Genomic DNA, 25004 nt, shown 5'->3' with positions numbered 1-25004 from the left:
CTTCGAATTTCAATTGTTCTTGATTATCTGTGACGTTGCGTTGCATTAATGTGACAACTATTGTATTGACTTGTTGGCATTCGCATAAATGTCAACAGGAATTTATGTTCAGATATCTATACTATGAAGTGTAGAGGTAAAAACTTATCTTTCTATATTGTGTTCCCCACTAAAGTGGAGGTAGAGTAAAACGGAATTAGAGAAAGGACGGTAGTCCGCCATCGAACTATTATAAAAGGCGTTATTTTCAAATTATTTTGTTAATCAAATTTATAAATCCAATATTGTATGTTAATATTATTTAATAATTTTAGGTTACTTCTATATTTTATGTGTTTCGGATGTCATTTTCGGGTAAAGCTCGATATGAGATACTTCGCCCTGCCTCTACACTCCATGAATCCTATTCTGACATATTGCTTAATTATAGAGAGTAGTTATAAATATAACCAACGCACATATTATAATAACACGACATTGTAATTGTTTTAAAATATATTACGATAAATTTTAATCTCAAAATAAAAAGTAAGAAGGAATAAGTACACGCCGTGGATGGATTATACCGATGAAAAATCGTCAATATTTAAATTCTACCTAATTTTAATCACAAACAGGGCTTAAAATAATTTAAAAAAGAAAAAGTATATTAATTTCCGTTACTTATTTTTACAATTCTTAGTTTACCTTTTGACAATATTGAAAGTTGTTTTTGAAAATATTAAATGTTACGAGAGTATATTATTTATCGAGAAACACTACTTCGATTATAATTTTTATTTTTAAGATTCTTATAATTTCTTTGATGGGTATTTAAATGGATGTGCTCTAGAGGAGGAAGACAATAGGGTAGACTATAGGTTTATCATGAGCAATGCTGTAAGGACTCACTATTTTTTTTTATATTCGCCGGATGGGCAAATGACTCTACTCCACCTGATGATAAGTGGTAGTAGAGTCCAAACGCGACGACGGCCAGTACAGACGGAAAAAACGTTCTGCACTAGCCGCCTTCGCCTTGCCGGCCCGCAAGATGCCTCTTCACGCCTCGTTTGAAGGAACCCGGGTTGTAAGAGGTGGGGAACACGTGAGCTGGTAAGGAATTCCATTTTTTGAAAGTGCGACAAAGAAAGGAGTTGCCAAATTTCTTTGTATAAATCTTGGTATAGATCTCTTGAAATCTAGAATGATAGCTTACTGGTGCAAGTGCAGTGGGTTTGAAACCGGGATTCGGTTAATTTGCAACTATTCTATGCATTATGCCATTTGCATTTGGTATCAGTTATATATTTTGTTTCTATAATATGTAAAGTATGATACTTAATAATGATAATTACTTACTTGATAATATTGAATAAAATTTTAAAGTATGATATTGTTTTATGAAATAAAAAATGCACAATTTTTAAGGAATTACATGTAATTATTTACCCCCCACTAATTGAGCGTGAAGCTTGTTATGAGTGGGACAACAGCCCCAGGTCAGGATCGTACCTGCGACTTTTACGTCGCTCGGCGGCCCATTAGCGCAATTGCGCTTCAAATCAATATTAATAGTAGTTAATAGGATATTTTAAATAATTATTAGATAATTATAACATTATAATAGCATTCGAAGTCTCTAAAAACCTGTAATGTATATAGTTTACAATAAATAAGTAAATTTAAGTATATAATTAATTGTGTGACCTTATATTTTATTATAACCGGAATAATAAATTTTAACTTTTGTAAAATTTAGATTTCATAATGACTCATAACATCATTTATTATTGATAATAATATTATAATGTCGAATGAGTCAAAATTAACTTCTTAGACAACACTCCAATATCCGTTTCCTACGTATGCGTAATAGAGGTTGTGAGTTTCTAAATTAAAAACTTAAAAATATTTATCATCTTATATATAGCTATAATTATTATTAAAATGTATATATCATCTGTTGTTTCTTTTCTAAGCGAAACAGGTAATGAAAATCCACATCGCATGTCTAGTTATATATTTTATTATTTCGTTCACCAAACTGGATACAATTATATAAGCGGCGTATACAATAACACGTTTTTCATAACTACTCATATTTTTTTATATAAAATAGGTAGGCGGACAGGCAATTGGGCTACCTAGTGGTATAGACACCAATCACCATAGACATTGGCGCTGTAAGAAATATTAACCGTCCAATACATAGCCACCCAACGTTGGGAACTAGGATATTATGTCTCTTGTGCCTGTAGTTACACTGGCACACTCACCCTTCCAACACAACAATATTTAGTATAATACTGTTAGGCGGTAGAATATAATGACTCGATGATATCTACCCAGACTTGCACACAGTAATATAAACCAATGTCAAACAATAGGTTAATCGTATCCTACAATTTAGATAAAAAAGCACATGTACTGCACAAGTATGTACGCACACACAAGTACATTATCTATACTCTTACATAATATAAGGGAAAGGTATATCTTACATTGTTTCTTTCCACGCTCCTCAAGTCTGAGATGGTAGACGGTAGTATTTTCAATAAGCGATTTTGACTTAAGACGTTTAAAACAGATAATAAAAAAAATTAAGATAATTGAATAAAATGATGATATTAATACAATATGTTCATTGTAATTATAATATATACCTACTAAATACAAATATTCCGTTACCACATAGTGTTCAGGTCAATTCAACAAGTCAGTTTTGATTTGTTTGTTCAGGTCATGCAATTTAGTGTCTGTAGAAAATAAATCGGTTAGGTTTTTTATAGTCAGCAGAAAACTCGATTAATATTATTCTTAAAAAAAAGAAATGTTATTCGAATCATGCTGTAATGATGCTTACCTACTCGTCATCTGATTACGTTGTACATAATATTATATAATAATACTAACGCAGATCATTTGCGTTTAATATATAACCAATGGTAATTCGACATGAATTATGTAGATAATTAATTGATTTTTATATACATACTTATATATAAGATCATAATGTCAACGGAGTAGTTTTTCTAATTTTAAAGTAAAATCAAAACAATGCAAAACATATTGTCCTTGTGCCGGATTTGTGGATAATACATTATTTTTCCTTATATATGAAATTCGTGTATAGTGTAAGCAATTGTAGAAAAACCTTTTAATACAGATTTTCCTTTTATTAAATAAATTGAATGGTATGGTAGGTGCATTTAAAACAATATAATTGCTTAAGAAGTTATTTTGTCATTAGTATACTAATTCCATTAACATGGATTGTTTAAATATACTGTACACAATAAAGAACCTAATTTTCACCGCGCGTCGGCCATGACAGTCGCCATTTAAATTCATGGCGCGAAATAAATGTCTCAATAAATTGCATATTATTTCACTGCTTCGGTTACATAATTCTAATGTTCAATACCTTGCAACAGTATGTCGATTCGTAATAAATATACATGAATTATATATAAATTGGCGATAGAGTTTTGTACGCGTTCGTATGGACAAGACAAGCTTATAAAACATTAAGTCATAACGCATTTTAAACATAAAATTGTTTCGTGCGAAACATTGGAGGCGTTCACAGAGGTATGCTTGCTCAGGGTTGCTAATTGTACTAATTTATAACAATTACGATACGCTCCCGATTCCATTCCCATACAACTTCGATCGAGCCGCAACTGGATTGTTGTAATAATAGAATAGGAAAACAGGTAAACGGCAACGATTACGTTTCGATTTGAATGTTATTGTATTATATAAAATGACAATTTATTAGGGAAATTATTTTATAATATTATTATTATTATCTATTACACATGACATGAAGTAATAACTCTGATTCAGATGATATACACATGTCTAATTATTAAACATCTTAATACTCTAAACACATACGTATTTAGGTATATACTGTACGGTTTCGTATAGATGCGGTATCATATAATTTCGTATAGACCGTAGGGTCTATACGAAATTATATGTGAGTAGTCACATATTGTTTTTTGGCGTACTATCGAATAATATAAATCTATTCACAGAGAATACGATTATTCCATAGACAATTACTACTTCTATTAATTAGAGGTATTTCTAACAATGGTATTATGTTCATCAATAGACGCAAATTACTATTAAATATTTTTCCGACTTAATTTGCTCTTAATAAAAAAAAATAGTCTATGAAGTCAGTTTTTTTTATATATAGAATAGGAAGGCGGACGAGCATATGGGCCACCAGATGGTAAGTGGTCACCAACGCCCATAGACATTGGCATTGTAAAAAATGTTAACCATCGCTTACATCACCAATGTCCCTTGTGCCTGTAATTACACTGACTCGCTCATCCTTCAAACCGGAACACAACAATACCAAATACTGCTGTTTTGCGGTAGAATATCTGATGAGTGGGTGATACCTACCCAGACGAGCTTGAACAAAGCTCTACCACCAGTCTCACCAGTTTCATTGTTTTTGTGGATATAATGTCATATAATAATACACCACAGCTACATTGACCCCTATAACAAAAGGTCGCGAGCCATACATTTAAGACTAGAATAGCGGCTAACCGCGTCTATATTTCGTTAACCGCTGAAGCCATTTAGATACATGAAACCGCTAACCTTAAGCCGTGAAACTTCGCTAAACCTCGTTTACGAGTCGTTTTTTGTAGGTCAATTGCTACGAAAACATTTTAGATCGAAAATTAAAATACGAGCATTTTTAAGTAATTTTAAAAGATTACATTTAAAGTGTCCAATTAATGTATTTTGTATGAAAGTCATCGAATTGTAATACATTAGGTATTGTTTAAAAAATATATTCATTGAGTAAATATAATGTTAGGGCTCAATAGAAATAAGTTTACCCCCGCTTATCAGATATTGACAAACATTATTACATTCCATTGATGTTTGAGTTTGATAAATATATAAAATAATTTATATAATGGTTGTCTACTGTCATTATACGATATATATTCAGTTTTTAAATTGCGTTGCTAAATCATGCATTGACTGTCACAGTTAACGTTCTTTGAAATTGGTAAAAGAGTTGCAAGACCGTCTAGGTAGGTGCCACCCAGCCATCACGTGTTCTACAGCCAAGCAGCAATACGTCTTATTGTGTTTCGGTTTGAAGGGTGATTAGGACAGTGTAACTACAGGTACAAGGGATATAACATCTTAGTTACCAAGGTTGACGGCGCACCACGTATTAATTCTCAAATAGATATACCAATATACATTTATACATAGTGTATATATATATGATAGCAGATTTGATTAAATTCGATTAGTAGCACGTACTAACACACCATGAAACTAGAACACTTACTCAATGAGCATAGATAGTTATGTAATGTGTTTCCTAACCATTGATATCTGGAATTAACATCCGTCATGGTGTAGAATCAGCAAAGACGTATTGATATGCTATTAAACGAAGTATTCAAAAACTATATATAATCTTTTTTTTATATATTTTTTTGCCGGGAAGGCAAATGACTCTACTCCACCTGATGGTAAGTGGTAGAAATAATGCTCTGCACTAGCCGCCCCCGCTTTGCCGGCCCGCAAGATGCCTCTTGACGCCTCGTTTGAAGAACACGTTGTATAAACACGAGAAATAAACATAAGCCGATAACACCAAGCTTTCGCCTTACACACACTAATTTCATACATCCTTCCAGGATTCGATTCTATAATAAAATTACGCAGAACATTTTGTATCTAAATGTAAAACATAAAATTTTAAATAGCTATACTATACAAGACTATATAAATGATCGAAGAACTTGGAATTAGTAATCGTTGATGATCATCAGTACATAAATACGATTGTATATGATTATTTCATGTACATTTTTCCATTGATAAAAAATAATAACTACTAAGATTCTTGCCGGTTCTTCTCGGTATAATCTATAGTCCGAACCAATGTGGTAGGGCTTTGTGCAAGCTCGTCTGGGTAGGTACCACCTACTCATCAGATATTCTACCGCAAAACAGCAGTACTTGTTATTGTTGTGTTCCGGTTTGAAGGGTGAGTGAGCCAGTGTAATTACAGGCACAAGGGACATAAAATCTTAGTTCCCAAGGTTGGTGGCGCATTGGCTATGTAAGCGATGTTTGACATTTCTTACAATACCAATGTCTAAGGGCGTTTGGTGACCACTTACCATCAGGTGGCCCATATGCTCTTCCGCTTCCTATTCTATAAAAAAAAATAAAAAATGTTAGCTTTATATTTAAGTTGCAAAACGACAATTCGAAAGAGCATACTTGAATAAAGTAATTCAAAAGCCCAAAAATAAATAGAAAACGTATATTTTTAATTATGAATTCGTTTCCTGTCACATTAAGTCGAAAACTTTAAAAATCTGAGATTGTCATTTGTGCCTAAAATTTCATTGGCTTTTACAAGAATACTAAACGATTACCGTTTGATTGTAAAAACTGAGTAGATAATGATTAATTGAACGATAAAGGACAACAAATACACTTTAATAGTTCAAAAGTATAATAATCATTACACGGTGACATCGTTTGTGTTCGCATGGAATTAGTGGATACCTTATATTTTACTTTCTTAGGGGATTTATCAGGTTTCTAGGCATTTGTTTCAAATGTTATCAAAATCGCTACAGCAGTTTAGTCGTGAAAAGGTTATTTATAAATATTTCGGTACTTTTGCATTAATACAAACTATTTGTACTGTATTTTATCATATTAGCAATACCAAGCGTATCATTTATGTTCTTTCAGCTTTATAAGATTAGTATAAATATATACATCGCAATGTTTTCGCGCACGTGTTAAATTAAGATCTAAATTTCGTCATATTATTACTTATAACGCGTTCCAAAACGAAGTGTTCCAGTTTGTTCCGATAATTATACGGTTAACGTTGATTGACAATCTATTTGCGGTCATTATCAGATGCATCTAAATTACGCGTTTGACATACATATATACAAATATATCAGGCATTTTTTGATTTGCCTATTTCTCATATACTTAAATATTTTCATAGTAAATGACGTCACCATTCTTATTCAGATTCTATATGTACAATACTCGCTATTCTGCACGGTTTCACTCGCCTTAACTGTTACTGCTTTGTCTATAACCTCAATAAATGGGATATTTAACGTAAAAAGTTTTTTTTAAATCGTTTAGAACGTATATAATACATAGGGAAGATTGCATTTTTACGTCATGTCACTTACTGTTTCTTAGTCCGGGTTATCAATTAACTTGTAAGCTGTGTGTCATTTGAAGCCTCAATATTGCAACGAGTATTATGGTGCCACTTCTCACTCTTTAGACGGTTAATGCACTAATCAAGGTGATCTGAGATGTTTTGCGCCTATAAATACACGGACGCGCTGAAAAACGAAGTATTGCTATTTCGCGGTAAAAGACCACACGTGGTACTGTATAGCTCTACTACAATTATAAAGAAATAAAAAGACCTAAAACGGCAATCGTATATTTGTGTTAATATTATTTATTTTATAGAATAGGAAGGCGGACGAGCATATGGGCCACCTGATGGTAAGTGGCATTGTGAGAAATAAAACCATCGCTTACATAGCCAATGCGCCACCAACCTTGGGAACTAAGATGTTATGTCCCTTGTGCCTGTAATTACACTGGCTCACTCACCCTTCAAACCGGAACACAACAATAACGAGTACTGCTGTTTTGCGGTAGAATATCTGATGAGTGGGTGGTACCTACCCAGACGAGCTTGCACAAAGTCCTACCACCAGTAGTCAAAATATAAAGAGATGAAGTCATGGCAATCTAGAATTAAAAAAATAGATATTTAAGGAAAAGAAAAACCAAGACACTAAATAAAGAAACTTTATTAATTATGTACTAAACGGAGAAAAATGTTCATAGTAATAAAAATTACACGTACAATGGCATCTATTACGATTAATTTTAACTTAGTATCGCCAGGTGCTGTATTTAAACAACTTCCAACCTTACACACTTATAATACGGCTTAAATTTTAATAGCATTCATAAACTGACTGAGCGATATCGTCATTCATTCAATTACAAATATCATACATTATTTTCCACAAACCTTGTAAGTTGTATTGTGAGGAACATTACATTTGTACGTTATTTTAAACAAATTACAAGCTTTTTATTTCAACTATCTAAATAATAAAATAAATTATATAAAAAAAAAATATTTTTAACATTGCACCACAAAATTTAATATAAAAAAAAACTTACGTCATTTAATATTTTTGGCGGTATTTTTTTTATATAAATACTAAATTACTCCTTTAAAGATGACGTTTCTGTTTAGGACTCTCTATTAAAAATACTTTTAAATTACAAATGAATTAAATAATAAACTACATCGTAAAGTGTAAAAATAATCGCACAAATATAATGTATAATTTTACAAAAACACGTTGCAGTATACATATGTGAGAATATCCAGCAAAATCAATCGTTTTATTTTGGACATAACGTTTAAATTAAAAATACATTAATATTATATATTTATGAATGTTTTCAAACTCTTCATAGTCATAATTAAATATTATACATAAATGAACACCATGTCTCATTGACGAGTGAATGAACGATTCGATTCTCTACTTCGCGTAGAGAACGGAGAAAATTAAAGAAAGTCGAAGAAATTCAATAGGTCACACCAGTCTAAGGCTATTGACAAAATTATAACTTTGAACAGTATTTACAATTTTGTTTTCGTCACAGATAAATTAAAATTTTTATATTTTAATAAACTTCATTTTTTTTAAATAATAACCGTTTTAATTTGATAGCTACAAAATATGCATACATTATACATTTTTATAACAGCAATTTGGATTAATTTTTTAATAATAAGAATTGTATAAATAGCAGTTTATCAGCCATGGTTTGTATCAATATTGTTGTGACACAATCTCATTTTATCGTATTATTTTAATTTTCATTGAGGACTTCATCATTAAAAACAATAATTAAACGGTCCTAGCACAAAAATATTATTTATCTAACATATCCTCAAAACTCCAGCAAAATGGCGAGACTTAAATCGATGTTGCCAGTTTATAAATTCTTTCAGACCATATTATTTAACCTATACAAAAATTCTAATAGCACAGATTATCATACTTTTATATGCAAAAAAATAATTTTATGTTTAGTTTTTCAATGACTTAAGATAAAGTTATTAGTTTCTAATTATATTGGTACAGAATAGCTTCCATTACTTTCCTATCAAGAGTAAAGAATGGACCTAGTCTTCATATAACCCTGTACACAAAATATAATTTCATTGAAATTATTTTTAAGGCCATTTTTTATCTGTTAAAATATATGAAAAATTATTCATGTTGGAATAAGGCTTATTTACGTTGTATTTAAAAAAGGCACTATATAATAGAATTATTATAGTATTTAAAAATAGCAACGACGGTAATTTATAAAGTAAAAATACATATTCCAATATTTGTATAATTTGGTAACTCAGTCCTGTTATCAATAATTTTATTAGAAACTTTAACATTTAGAACAATACCTTATTTATTATTGTATAAAACTACTAACCCCGCAGACATTCTCCTGCCTGTGTATATTTATTTACTTTTGTATATATAAATATGGAGTAGCTGTATTAGCGAGTTACAACACAGCGAATGGTATAAAGTCTCCATGAGTAATCAAAATAAATATATGTACCGACTTTAATGGTAATCGGTGAAGCTGTATTGAAGTGTTTTATTATCTTTGACAGATACCAATATCCATTTATATATACATAATATATACATTAAATGTCATTAACATAAAAAGGTTTTTAAACAGAACCGAGCTACAGAGGCATTTACTTGGACGGGTGATTATAATAAATTATGTAGGCACATACATATGTAGGCACATACATATATATACAATATTATGTAACATTTAAGAGCTAGTTATACAAAATTGTACATTATTTCCTTCCTAATCCATTATATTTATTAATATATTGTCAGTTTGTGAACATTTTGAAATATAGTTCGTGTTTCTACTAATTAATGTAAATGTGAAGTTATGAATTAAAAATAAACTTTTATTCAATCCATGTACTAAAACAAATAGCACACACATTGTGTAACGACTCGATTGGAACCTATAAACTTTAAAAAAGAGCCTTTGAAAAACGTCTAAGTATCATATAAGAACTAAGATCATATTTTAATTGATAATTAAATCCAATTTTTATTAGAAATTATTGAATTTATACAATTTTCTTTATAGTCTTTATTGTGAAGAGAATAATAATTATTATAATATACTTTAACATTTAATTTATATTTGTAAATATATAGTATATTAAAGGCCTTCACGAGTAAAATTAGGCCTTCATATTGAAAAATACTTTTAGCGACTTATTTCGTGTTACCTGTTACTTTATTCGTTAAAATTAAATACATCTGCTTGTAAGTTTTATTTAATTGTTCCTATCATTCATTCATTCTTTAAGTTTTAATTGAATGCACTCTCATAAGGCACGGGACACGCCACAGTGAATCATCAGGAGGAACTAAACACTTAGTATTATTTTGAGATCAATTCAATAAGAAATTTTGTCTGCGCAATGCCCCAATTTGGTTTTATAAGTCAAGTTCTATCAACAATCACTATCATTGATCATATCAAATTATATTCAATCATTTAGTCCGTCATTATTATAAATTTTATCCTTCGTCCAAATATTAAAATATAAATGTAACAAAATTTACAATTAAAAAAAAAATCAATTTTCTTACAACGAAAAAACAACATTCCACCATTCGAATAAAAGACCAGTTTCTCCGTTGTATTCACAATTAACACAAAATGGCACATTCATACATTTAGAACCACTGCCAAATACGATATATAAAAAAAAATTAAAACACGAACGCACCAATTTACAATTTCACATTTGGTCTTGACTATTATTATAACGAAATAATTCTATATCCAATAAAATGTTTATTTTTCGACACGATTTCTATTCACTTCACTTATATAACTACACTATGTAAAATACATTTACCTTTAAAATTAACCGTTATTGTGGCCCCATAAAAGAATATTAATTTTATTTTATATACACGTAAGCGACGATTCGAATTTCGAAAGATGTTGAAGTATTTTTCTTTTAATAAAAGTAAATTATTTTTAAAATTCGGGTACCACATAACCATTTAATTATACAATGTAAAAAATAGTAAAAAAAAATTGCATTTACGATAACTAAAAGCTTTATATATTGTTCATAATCGTATAATTACAATACCTTGACATACCATTTTTTTTAATAATCGAATCTGTGAGACACCGAACCGATTCTTGACCTCTCCAATTATTTACAACGATAATATTAAAATGTCATCATCGTAAAACGTCCACGAGTATAATTCATCCATTCCTAATATATGTCTTTATAACAAATACAAACAATTACTTATTATACGTTTTACGTTCGGCCCATATTGGACACATCATTTGAGCTACAATTTTATAAAATATTTGGGCATACATTTAAATTGAATACGCTTTTAGATATTTAAAAAATATAAAATCGCTATATGGCAACAAATACGTTACGTTACTGTATGAAACGTTTATTTTTTATGTTATATTCGTACATGTTACGTTTCCTATTTTCCGATAGAGCTGTGGTCGTAACGTACAACGATCATTCGGAAATCTACGCATTCCTACGAAGTATCTCAGCGACAATAAATTAATTTAATTTATTGTAAAACCGGTTTGTCAGCATCCGTTTCAGACACTGTTATAGAACATGTTGTTACAAAATTTAAAATCCACAATCTCTTAGCTTACTAAAGAAAAAAAATGCACATAATTTTGTGAGATTAGCAAATAGAACCGAAATAAAATAACGAAAAACGGTGGGGGCGAGTGTGATCGTGGCACGGCTAGGACACGGACGATATGGCGTTGTGTGGGGAGCCCATCTGCGTCAGGACCTTGTCCAGCCACTGCAGCGGCCCGTGCAGGTGGATCTCGATCCAGCACGGCGTCGATGTCACGTCCTGCCGATGGTACTCCGCCCCCCAGCCCTTCACAAATGACATCCGGATGGTGCACATCTTCGTCAGCTCGTAGACCGCTTCGAAGCCGTGGTTCACGCTCTGAGAAAGCAGCTGGGCGAACTCGCGGTTGTTGAATATCTTCAGTGAGCAGCCCGGCGGGATCTTGCAGACGGTGGAGGGGTGGAACCCGTGGTGGTGGTTGCAGTTGCGGCTCTGCACGAAGATCGCCGCGTCCGACAGGCACTCGGCGTACACTTCGCCGCCGACGTAGTACAAGTGGACGCCTTTTCCTATGTGACGCCTGGTATTCTCTATCGTAGAATTTCTATTAACGTTGCTGAGCTGGCCGAGGCAGAACCTATCGCTATTGTTCGACGGATCGGTGAAGCCGTCCACTACTACGGAGTGCGAGTTGCAATGGAAAACTTCACCGACTCGACAGTTTAACTCGTAATACGCCACTGATGCCCAATATAGAGGTTCCTGGTAGGAAACTGGAGCTACTTCTCCGGGGGGCTCGGTATCGTCGGACGGCGGAGAATACGCCGGAGGAGGAGTATCCGGAAGTTCAGATGTCGCCGATGGCGGAAATCCTGACCCTGAGTAGGATACGTTGTGGGGCATCGCCGGTTCTACTGTTCTCTGGAACGGCAGCAGGGAGTGCCCCGGCGCGAATTCCGAATGACGAGGTACAAGAACTGGTGGCAAAACTGGGCTCTCGACGCGTTTATAGTGGTAAGGGTTGATGCATACCTCCTTTTGTTTAGCGCTGAATGGAAACTGACAAATTTCGAGTGGTTTCAATTCGTGGTGGCTTTGGAGGTCCGGCCACCGCCATACTCGGCAATAGATCACGTGGGGTAGGCCTTTGCGATGTGAAACCTGAAAGTTTAATGAAAATATTATTGTTACATGCGATCAACACTTATATTGTCGTAATATTGATCTCAAAAATACAAAAAAGCGGAATTGACCCAAAATTTGCCGCCAAAACCAATTGTAATAAAGCATTAGCAACTTTAAGTCGCAATTAATTAATATATTATTATATTTATTGAATATTAACTCACACCTTGTTAGTCAAAGTCAAAACTGAGAACGGCTAACTACACGGGATTATTTATCACAAATCATAATGGTGTTTTCTGGTATTATTTTCAAGATATCGTCCCGGTATTTAGCATATTTTATCGCTATCAAACAGATATTTTGTCTACTACCGGAACTATTAACGGCCGTTATAATAATTTAATGAATCGAAAGCTACAAACTATTATAGAATAGTTTCGTTTAAATGGTTATGTTATCCTGACCGATTACGGCCGATTTATCGTTCTCAATGGAGTAAAGTTAATTGCGCAGTATATACTATAGGGCATAAGTTTACGTATATGCAAACAAACAAAGGTACTCTTTCTATTCCCACATAGACATATTCAAACAACCGGAGAACGATACGACACAGGCTCACTCTTTTACGTGCTTTCCAGAGCACGAGAATATAACCATTGCCAGCTCCAGGCCATTTAGGATTTCTTGACAGAAAAACACGAAAGCTTTTTATTGGCCCGACGTGGCATTTGATGAAGATGAAACTTAACAATACAGAACACTGTAATCCAGTTGAAACTAGGTAACCAGCAACTTCGGTCCCTAGCATATTTCTAAGAATAAGGTTCCTTTTCATATTTCTGTCTAACGTTTTGTGAAACGAAGAATGAAAGTGTTCCATAAGATTAAATATGTTTATCCTATGCAATAGTAGATTCAACACAGGCCATATTCATGGAGTATTATACAGTGTTTGTGACTTATTAGCTGATGAAATGAAACTTATTCTGGCATCTGTCTATGCAATATTGTTCCAGAAGTGGAACAGTGAGGGGTGATAAGATTATTCTTCAGTCCAACTGTCAGATATTTAATAGCTGAATGTTTGATTTTAATGTACGAATGTTGTACCTGCAATCTTCCATCCAACGACCGGGGTATTGTGACGCACTTGGAAGGCGTACCGGGGCAGGACAACGCGCGCTCCAACTCCTCGATGGCTCCTTTTCTCTTTTTCAACTTCTTCACCAGGCTGTCCACTGCTTTTTCCGCCCATTTCTCTTCTTCATCACCCTGAGAATTATTAAATTGTATTTTAACTATATTTATTTATCGAATAATTGGCAGTTATCTTCCATCGAATTTATGTGCTAGATGGTTTAAATTTCGAAAGTGTTAGCTTTGATTGATCATTATATACGATAATAAACTATTTTGTCTGTAAATGTCTCATTGCTGGCGGATACATATGACGCCATTTCACCTTATATATACATACATATATTCATCATCTTCATGGTGAATTATAAACATAAATAAAGCACATGCAAATTAGATGATGCTCGTCCAGATGAGCCCGCAATCTTTCGTTGAAACTCACATGTTCTAACTAACTTTAAACTAGAGTCGAGAAGATAGCTTAAAGTAATTTTTACTAAAAACGTAGATTACGATAGTTACGTTTTATTTCTTCAAGCATGTCACCTGGGTGCATGTTGTGTCGCAAGGACAACACGTTCCTATCGGTCACATCTCGCAGACGGTACGCTTCGAGAAAAGCAATTTTAACAATATTTCCCACAAGAATTCCTTTAAGTTTCATCTTTACTATTTATCTAGTTTCATATATATTATTATTTATGATTAATTAGTACATGTTTTCATCACTAGAGTAAATACAATATCAAAGAATTTTAAAGAAAAATATAGGGCCGGTAAAAATCCATATTTTAAAAAACAAAGACATTAACAACTGGTCCTACATACGAAACTTTTAACTATGTTTATATGGTAAACAAAACAAGTTATTTTTTTATCATTCTAAATATATATCAAGTAAAAATAGTATACAATTACAAATTAATTCATAAATAACACATACAACAAAAATAAACGTATTCATCATCGAACATCAAATGAATGAATCAGATTTCTGTGAACTACAATTGAAATCCAATGCACTGAGTCATAGAAAAATGAAAAACAACTAATAGAAATTAAACGGAAGCGATTTTCTTTTAAATTATATAATCTCACTAATAATAATCATAAGCTTTTTTTTATTTCCGGTTTCGCGCCAAATCTACTAATCTGATTGATATGGAACTTCCATATTGATTTAGTTTATAGTTCTAGATGGGCCAATGACATATATGAGACATAGCTCATTGACATGGTCAGAGAGAAACATTCTGTCCCGGCGCGTTCGAAGCGAACGCTGCCAAAACTATAACAACGATTATCAGACATTTGTAAAGTGTCTCCAGAAAACTCAGAGCCAGTTTCATATTCATCATTAGTTCTAACTAATATTATAAATGCAAAAGTGAGGTTTTTCATTTGTTTGTTTGTTACGCTTTCACGTCTAAACTACACAATAAAACATCTTGACATTATGCATACACGTTGTCATGGTTACAGAAAAGGACATAGGATACCAACACCTGCCCGCTGGAGGGGGTTCTTGCCACAAACGGGCGAAGCCGCGTAAATTATAATTATTATATTAGATTATCTTATAAATATAATATGGTGTTGAGTAATATGCCGTATTTATGAATGTTTTGCCAATACGGCAACTACTGGCCACTGTTTTTCTTATTTCTGTATTGGCAGAATATTGGCCAGAACACGTGAATTTCAACTAAAGATTGCCGGTTAGTTGCCCAGACAAACACAACTGAGTTTTCATGTTGTCAAATTGAAATTTCTCTTTATTATTTATTTATCTATTATATAAATTTTGCTCATATAGATGGTAGGGCTTTTTGCAAGCCCGCTCAGGTTATGTACCACCCACTCATCAGATATTCTAACGGTAAACCGCAATACTTTATATTAATGCATTCCGGTTTGAAGATTGAGTGAACTAGTGTAACTACAGGTACAAGAGACATAACATCTTAGTTCCCAAGATTGGTGGCGCATTGGCGATGTAAGGAATAGTTAATATTTCTTACATCGCCAATGTTTATGGACGGTAGGCGGGCAGGCAAATGGGTCTGACGGAAAGTGGTCATCACCAACACTAAACATTGGCACCGTAAAAAGTATTTACCATTCCTTACATCGCCAATGCAATACTAATTTTGGGAACTAACTGTGCTCACTGGTTCACTGGCTCACTCACCATTCCAACCCGAACACAACAATACCAAGTATTGCTGTTAGGAAGTAGAATATGTGGTGAGAGTGCGATTGCCATCCAGGTGGACTTGCATGAAGCTCCAGATCTTCCCCTCGAAAGGAGAGGAAGCTTTTGCCCAACAGGGAGATATTTACAGGATACATCATATTTATAAAGATAATTTGAGGCTGAATGACTTGCTACATCATTCATCAAACAACATTATGTGTATTGAGTTTGCCATAGCTCATTCATACAATTATAATGAATGAATGACACACTATGCATGTTGATATCTTATGTGTGCTTACTAATTAAACATTCGTTATTTATTTAACTTCAATGTAAACTAATAGACTTATTCTGAAACCACATATTTAACATACATTATTAAATTACGTGAAGAACAACATTCCTCTATTTTGTTGTCAAATCACAAGGAAAGATATAAAAAAAAGTAATCTAGACTCAATTTATCATTATAATAACAACATAGTTAGTATAGGGCCAGTGCATATCAGCGGAAGCAAGAGACTGCATGTTACTATGTGATTATTTTTTTTATATGCGCCGGGATGGCAAATGACTCTACTCCACCTGATGGTAAGTGGTAGTAGAGTCCAAACTACTGCTCTTCTGTATTTTTGAAACTCTTAAGGATCTGTTTTAAGTCCATTTAATTATTAATTGTAGTTATAAGTTAATATTGTACAATGAAAGGGAATAAATTATTGAAAAGATGTTTTCAAGTAATTTGGTCCCTCAATTCGCCATTTAGTAGATTTCAGGTGTGAAATCTGGGGTAGATTTCACACCTGAAATCTTTCACTTAGGTAGTGTATATTAAACTTCAAAGCAACCTACATTTATCAATGTGTTTAGGTGGACTTTTATTGCTATTCAATCACATAATTTATAATTATATATTCTATTATGTTAGCTATTTAATTATTTATATACAACACATAAGCTAAAATAGTAATTAAAATATAACATGTTGTGGGTTGTAAATAATTATAATAAAAAAAAAAAAAATCTTGTAAACTGAATTGTGGTATTTGGCAGTATGACTAAATATGTGTATGATAAATTTTGAAGAAATTATGATGAGCTAAACTTTTGCTAATTAAAAGTAAAGTATAATGGAAATGATGTTTTTTCCAAAATGGAAAGTTAATTTTAATAACAGTTGAGTGATCATATTCATAGTATATATCATATTTATAGTATAAATCTTTGGTAAACTATTGCTTATGTGTTTTTTACGCTATACAGTGTTACTACTAATAGATAGTAAAAATTGTATATACTACTTACTTAATTTTTATACCAATACAATAAATTTACCTTACATTTCATAAGTATATCATATACTTTACAAAGTTCTTGAGGAGTTATGTGCTCTTATATTACATTGTATATATCTTGGTTTTGGGTAATTCTTAATCAAAGTGCAACCATTAAATATACTTTTTTAAGCTCACAATAATCACTAAGATATTTTAATTTAAGAAAATAACACTGAAGAGCTATGATCAAGTATATTATAATGACATTACTATGAAAAACAGGATGCTGGAGTCAATTTTAGAAAATCGTAATTATAGAATGGATTGTAACGATTTTAAGCTACCAAAGATTGTCTTACCTGTTTCCAGCCAAGTAATTTCTTTACAGCTGGACTTGTGAAGGAAAATAAGCTATTCAAGCTGGACATAGGCCCACTGCTTGAAGATTCACCATCGTCGGTGTCCATAGTGACAAACGTTTATAAAGCCTCGATGAATCACCAGGAGTTACGGGAGCGCGCGACCCGTTCTGGTTTTAACCACGTAAATGCTTACTTTGCCATCGATCACCACTGTTTCATTTGGTATTTCCCACAACGTTCGCCAATTGTAATCACGAATACTACAAAATAGCGATTAGCGTGACACTAACAGAAGACAGATTAAAAATGCTAGTAGGAGGCTTTCATTTATTAATAAATATAAAATATTATTTTTACTCCGAATATTATTTAGTAAAATATAAAACAAAAATTAAAACACATATAATCAAACAGCAATTAATTTTATTAATTTTATTTTATATCTATGTACTGACATATCAAGTTAAGAAAAACATTTCTTTAGGTATTTTAAATGTCATTATAAAAGTGTTGCCACCATTTATTTCTTTGAAATCGCATTTAGCTAGAAAATTCTCGAATTTGAAGTGTCAGTGTCCGTTCATTCATAATTCATTTTCATACTAACTAAGGTGTAGAATAGTTGAAATAATTGAACTATTGCAAGAAAAAGTGTGTTGTTTAATTATAAATTATAGTAAAAGTCTACAATTCGCTACAGCGTGATCTGAATTTTATACAAATATAAATAGGGTATTATAATCATGGAGCAGGTAAGGTTATGCCGACTTCAGCTGTTTTGAACGGTTTATAGAACAAACAATAAAAAAAAGTTGATTTCAGGTTAATCAATTAAAGGAGAAGGGTAACGCGGCTTTGGCTGCCGAGAACTATGACGAAGCAATTAAATATTACACTAGTGCAATAGAATTAGATCCAAATAACCACGTTTTATACAGTAATCGGTCAGCAGCATACGCAAAGAAAAAGAAATATTCGGCAGCACTAGAGGACGCTGACAAAACCGTGTCGTTGAACCCCTCCTGGAGCAAAGGTTATTCTCGAAAAGGCAGTGCATTAGCTTACCTCTGGAGATTCGATGAGTCAATCGAAGCATATGAAAAGGGCTTAGAACTAAACCCTGGCAATGAGCAGCTGCTCGCGGGTTTGGAAAACGTGAAGAAGCAAGCTGAGGAAGCTAAAATAAGATCAGATGCTTTATTTGAGAAGCTGAAAGCAGACCCTCAAACAAGAGAATGGCTGAAGGATCCGGAATATGTAAAAATGGTCAAGGTAGGTTATTTTTAATTTTCATGACAGTATTGGCTCTATTTAATATATATCAAAGAAAACATCAATATTAAAATGTTATTCATTTTTATTATTACACCTATAACATAATAATTACACATACAAAAGAGGTATATATAGTGAATTTGTACGTAGTATTTTATGTTAAAAATAACTTACTAGCATTATATTTGATTTTATCTGTGAAGTTATAATCAGTATACTTGCATGACTTTGCAGTTTTGACCTAGATAATTCCTATTATTAGAGTTTAATTGCAAATATAAATATGATGTTTTCCAAAATATCCTTTAACATATTTTCTATAATTTGAGAACAAAGAAACATTAATTAACTTTGTTTCTACATTCTTTGTCATAAGGATCTTTAACACACAAATTTCTAGTGAAAAAGTATATGCTGTATAGTATATCTTTTTAAGTTACTTTAAAAAAAAATCCATGTGTATGTCTAAGAAGTATGTAGAGGTAGTGGGTTAAAAGTATTTTCAAGGCCCAGTGGATAGGACATGTAAATCTAAACAAAGTAACTCAACTATTTTAATAATAATTTTACGATTAAATAACTTTTAAGCGTAGAATATTTTAAATACTAAAATGTAAATAAGGCTAGTCACCAATTGTTTTACTTATCTATAATAATAACCTCACAGATAATTCCTACAAGTGAATTTACAATTATCCTGGCATTTTTAATAGTAAATTATTATAATTTCTTTTTTAATGAAATAGGAAGGTGGACGCTCAAGACATGATTGACATTGGCCCTGTAGGAAATATTAATCATGTCTTGTGCCACTAACCTTAGGAACTCAGAAGTTAATGTCCCTTGTGCCCGTAGTTACACTAGCTCACTCATTCTTCAAACCAGAACACAACAATAATAAGTATTTCTATTTGGTGGTAGAAAATGTAATGAGTGAGTGGTACCAACCCAGCTGGGGCTTACAAAAAGCCCTATCACAAAGTTTTATTTCATCTATCAGCTCAAACTTAATCTTACTACTACAATAATCTTTTTCAGAGATTAAACCCATATGATCTGTCAACATTAGATACTTATATGTCAGACATGCGTCTACTGCAGACAATATCTGTTATGCTCAGTCTCGATATGGGCACGCCAATGGATGTCGATCCACCTGCGGCGACACCAAAACCTACTCCTCAACCCGAGAAGGAGGAACCGCCAAAACCGAAATATGAAGATCTTCCAGAACACCGCGTATCGGCCTTACAAGAAAAAGACTTAGGTAATGAATATTATAAGAAGAAGGACTTCGAGAATGCGCTAGTTCACTATAATAAGGCCATTGAACACGACTCCACGGATATCACGTTTTATACGAACATAGCGGCTGTTTTCTTCGAACAAAAAGAATATGAGAAATGTATTAAAGAGTGTGAGAAAGCGATTGAAATTGGCAGAGAGAACAGAGCTGACTTCAAGCTGATCGCGAAGGCTTTCACTAGAATCGGTGAGTATTGCTAATAATACTAACATCAATATTTTCATAACAAACGGAAGACCCACGACAACTATTGATATAAATAATTTGCGTGCATTTATTGTACTTTTTGTGTACTCTATTTGAAAGGTTATTTGCTTCTGCTTGGACGACACTTAAATAACGAGAGTTTCGATTCAATCATTTTAATTTAATTATTTATGGGTAAGGTATCAGATTTTTCTATTACCTGCCAATTACAGGTTGTATTTAGCAGCTTCGTCGAGTAAGGTTTACACCGTCTTGTCAACGAGACATTTATAGGATTTTTCGGGAGCTCCAAGAGGTTTCGTAATACGTTACTAATTCGGCAATGCGAGTCTGTTGGTTTTTTTACCAACCACACTGAATATACAATATATATATAAATCCCTGATTATTACGTTTGTAATAATCAAGGATTTAATTTTTCCTGTATGAAATTTGTAACGCTACCATTAATTTTATAATTTAATTAAAAAAAAATCGCAATAATAAAACAGGTAACGCCTACAAAAAGATGGAACAATGGAAGTTAGCAAAGACATATTACGAGAAGTCAATGTCGGAGCATCGTACGCCCGAGATCAAGACTCTCCTCAGCGAAGTAGAAAAGAGAATTATCGAGGAGGAGAAGAAGGCGTACGTAGATCCCGTTAAAGCTGAGCAGGAGAAGGAACTGGGCAATGACTACTTTAAAAAGGGTGAGTAAAGAATATCTTTAGTTTTATTAACAATTTTCTGTATAAAAAAAGCAATAAATTTAGTATGTACAGAACTGTAAACTATAAATTATTATTACAGACCCAGTTCAATAAGCAAGTGTTAAAATTAGTGCCAAAAAGCATCCTTAATACTAGGTCTTGTTGTTTAATATTGTGTATTATAGTGCGAGCGCATAACTGAAAGAAGAGAGATTCAATTGACGTTTATCTCTTCTAGAACATACAACCTATGTAGCCTAGATAAATTCATTAACACTCACACCCGTGAAATGTTGTTAAGATACATTGATACGCTATTTTAATGCTGATATTCTTTAAATGTTATGATTATTGTAGTCAATATCGCGAAACAATTGCCGAAATTTTTGGTTGTGGTCGTGTTCTGCTTATTCATACAACCAATGGCTATATAGACCACAATTATTCTTACAACCCTTAGACCACAAAAAAAAAATCTATTATTTTCTATAAATATATGCAATAAAGTAACCAGTAAATTTTTATTACCACTACTCCAATTTGCTGTGAAAATATTTTATTATAAATATATTTTCCAGGTGATTATAGTACAGCAATGAAGCATTACACGGAAGCGATTAAGCGCAACCCGGACGATCCTAAGCTGTACTCTAATCGTGCTGCTTGCTATACCAAGCTGGCTGCCTTTGATCTTGGTCTCAAAGATTGCGAGCAGTGCTGTAAACTAGACCCTAAGTTCATCAAAGGTTGGATCCGGAAGGGAAAAATTCTTCAAGTGAGTGCTTAAGACATAAGATTTAGTTATGAGATCTGTTAGGCTATTTCGTTATTATGTTGATAATAACCGTAAACAATTACAAAAAAAAAACTCGAGGAGTTTCTTACACCAGTTCTCATTCAAGCCATGGTGGAGATTTTTCAATCTATAAGTAATATTTTTATATTGAATAAAGAAATTTGAATTCTTTTGAAATTTACTATTACTTTCTCTAAAACCAAATCGATATATTTATATAAAATCATGTGTCAATATATAATTTAGTTAAACAGTAAGTGTAGTAAATTTTATTTATAGTATTTGAAAAATTTATCTATGATCTTTATCTTTATTAATGGTATGTGAATATTTCAGGGTATGCAACAGCAAGCGAAAGCCTTAAATGCCTATCAAAAAGCGTTGGAATTGGATCCTAGCAATGCAGAAGCACTTGAAGGCTACCGGGCCTGTTCTACACAGCTCAACTCAAACCCTGAGGAGGTAATTTTCGTATAATATCAAAAAATACAGTAACATCTATAATGTTAATAACTTAAAGTATATTTAATAAATAAAGTTTCACTATAATTAAAAACGCTTAGTAAAATGAAATAGTAAAGTAATATTTTTTTTTTGATAGTATTTTCTTTATATAAGGTTTATATGAGAAATGAAACTGGTTGTCATTTACGCCGTCACTTATCTAATCTGCCAACTTTGGGAGCTAAAGAAATTTTAACGTGTAGGTCCGCAAACGCGCTATGGCCGACCCGGAGGTGCAGACTATCCTTCGCGATCCCGCCATGCGCTGCATCCTGGAGCAGATGCAGCAAGACCCTCACGCGCTGCAGGATCATCTCAAGAACCCCGAAATCGCAGCCAAGATACAGAAGTTGCTTGAATCAGGCCTCATAGCCATTCACTAACCATGCCTTGAAAGCGTTATGCGTAAGCGTTGGGATTGTTTTTTAATGTTAACACAATAGAATCATTTTTTAAGTTACGATTCTTTTAAAATGTATGATTAAAAATTCTCTCAATGAATTTCTCTTTTAACAAAACTGTTACATGTATTGTAGAATCAAGTGTATCTTTAATATTTGTGTCACAAGAAGTATTTTGTTTTCACCACACCGCCTACAAAAACCAAATGCTACTATTTTAGTATAAAAATCGTTACACCAATATAATTTAAAAACCAATCCCAATATTATAGAACTTCTCAATTTTATGTATTTTGATAAATCGCGAGAAAACTAAAGTATAAGTTAAATAATTTACGCCTACTTAAATAGGATTATGAGGTTTGTTTAAATAGTTAAAAATAAATATCTGAGACACCGATGTTGTTTTAAGCTTGTGTTGAAAATATTTAGGGTTGAAGTTTTCGTAGAATCTAATAATGATGGTGATATCTTAGCGCAAGCATTCAAACATACAACATAACAACAAGATAGTTCGAAGTTAATTTTCAAGTGTTGCTGTCCGAAGAACTCGATTATTATTTTTTCAATGTCAACATTGGCACTATAACTATATAACTGGCAATATAAATGGTTATTTACAATGAAGTTTCAGTTCTTTTATCTAATGACATATATCAAATTATAGTTGCTTAAAATATAGTGGATTGAGTGTTTTGGATAATTACACTATTTTGTTTGTTGGTGTTGGCTCGCTGGTGGCCTATGGTTTCGGCGAGTGTGTAATGTCGGCATAATCGATTCTCCTTATTAACCAATATTGTTCAGAATACTAATTCATATGAACTTGCAAAGAAGTATGGTATGAATGCTTGACGTTAGCGACACAATATACTTTAAAATTCACAGTTTGTCTGTGATTATCTCTAAAAAATTAAGGCTTCTTCTCTCGTAGGCTATTGTAAACCATTCCAAAGTATGTTTCACCTGAAATACCATGTAGTAACTCGGTGAACTTATTTTGTACGATTGTTTTAGGATTTATGCAATGTTTATTTGAAATGGTAATTTATGCGAGTATATCGCCTGCATTTGCGATTTCATAATTTATTCAATAAAGGAACATGTAGGCATGATTATTTGTTTTATTTATTTATCAATTCTAATCTATATATATAAAAGAATGACTCGTTGATTTGGCTATCACTATGAAAATTGTCTTTTTTTTCAAATAATAAACCACTAAGGTAGTGATAAAGGGGATGAAAGTTTGTATGAAAATCCTTTATATTTGAAAACAGCTATGGAAATTGGTAAATATTTATCAATTCTGAATTATGATTTGAGTCCGATTTGTAGTTATATATTCTACTTATTAAAGTAAAATGTCATTTGCAATATACTTCGTGTATCACGAATGTGGTTGTTTGTAAGCGATGGTAAATACATGCAGTGTACATACAAATTGTCTTTTGGCTCTCACTGTGAACGGAAATTCAAATGAAAATTTCGCATATTATTTTATTTAATTGATTTATTGATAAGAAACACGGCATAGTCACAAAATTATCAACAAAAAATGATAATAGTAGGCTTTATAGTGAGATACGTCATTACAGGCATTTACAACAAAACAATTAAATGACACTAAGCTTGATAAATAAAAAATACAATTATATTTTTCCATAGATATCTATCTATGGAAAAATAAAAAACAAAATATAATTTTGTTTCCTGCAGAGTATCTTAAAGACTCGCCTCGTGACGCTGTTGAGGCCACTTGGGCCAACATCAACAAGTGATTTCGAAAATTATAAATAAATATTTTGTTACGAAATACGACTGTCTTAAAGATTTGATTAATTTTTCTACATTGGCAACAACAAATTTGAAAATCATTTTTAGACATTGTTGTTAATGTCAATTTTATTAAACGTGACAGTTCATGTCATGCCGT

At 32.4% G+C, this 25004-nt stretch overlaps 2 protein-coding genes across 2 annotated transcripts; one reads left to right on the top strand and one right to left on the bottom strand.

The window, feature by feature from the left end:
• Positions 1-7843: 7843 nt before the first annotated feature.
• Positions 7844-18161, bottom strand: LOC126771469 (protein mothers against dpp). Its single transcript, XM_050491366.1, has 3 exons — positions 17885-18161; positions 14022-14183; positions 7844-12941 (listed from the first exon to the last, which is right to left on the bottom strand). Exons 1-3 carry the CDS (start codon positions 17990-17992, stop codon positions 11943-11945), a joined length of 1269 nt encoding a protein of 422 aa, XP_050347323.1. The 5' UTR covers positions 17993-18161; the 3' UTR covers positions 7844-11942.
• Positions 18162-18438: 277 nt separating this feature from the next.
• On the top strand, positions 18439-24183 carry LOC126771459 (stress-induced-phosphoprotein 1). The gene is made up of 7 exons (XM_050491355.1): positions 18439-18639; positions 18710-19159; positions 20201-20654; positions 21167-21367; positions 21946-22142; positions 22500-22625; positions 22871-24183. The coding sequence occupies exons 1-7, from the start codon at positions 18631-18633 to the stop codon at positions 23048-23050; spliced, it is 1617 nt and encodes a 538-aa protein (XP_050347312.1). The 5' UTR covers positions 18439-18630; the 3' UTR covers positions 23051-24183.
• The last annotated feature ends 821 nt before the right edge of the window (positions 24184-25004 follow it).

Source organism: Nymphalis io, chromosome 10, assembly GCF_905147045.1.
Source record: "Nymphalis io chromosome 10, ilAglIoxx1.1, whole genome shotgun sequence".
Classification (NCBI taxonomy): Eukaryota; Metazoa; Arthropoda; class Insecta; order Lepidoptera; family Nymphalidae; genus Nymphalis; species Nymphalis io.
The sequence above is the reverse complement of the archived record's forward strand: the minus strand, read 5'-3'. Positions and strand labels throughout refer to the sequence as shown.

Coding starts and splice junctions, on each gene's coding strand:
- LOC126771469 (XM_050491366.1), bottom strand. CDS start 17,992: ATGGACACCGACGATGGTGAATCTTCAAGCAGTGGGCCTATGTCCAGC. Junction 14,184..17,884: donor AATTACTTGGCTGGAAACAG/GTAAGACAATCT, acceptor AATAATTCTCAG/GGTGATGAAGAAGAGAAATG. Junction 12,942..14,021: donor CGTTGGATGGAAGATTGCAG/GTACAACATTCG, acceptor TTAAACTTTCAG/GTTTCACATCGCAAAGGCCT.
- LOC126771459 (XM_050491355.1), top strand. Junction 21,368..21,945: donor CAATGACTACTTTAAAAAGG/GTGAGTAAAGAA, acceptor TATATTTTCCAG/GTGATTATAGTACAGCAATG. Junction 22,626..22,870: donor TCAACTCAAACCCTGAGGAG/GTAATTTTCGTA, acceptor TTTAACGTGTAG/GTCCGCAAACGCGCTATGGC.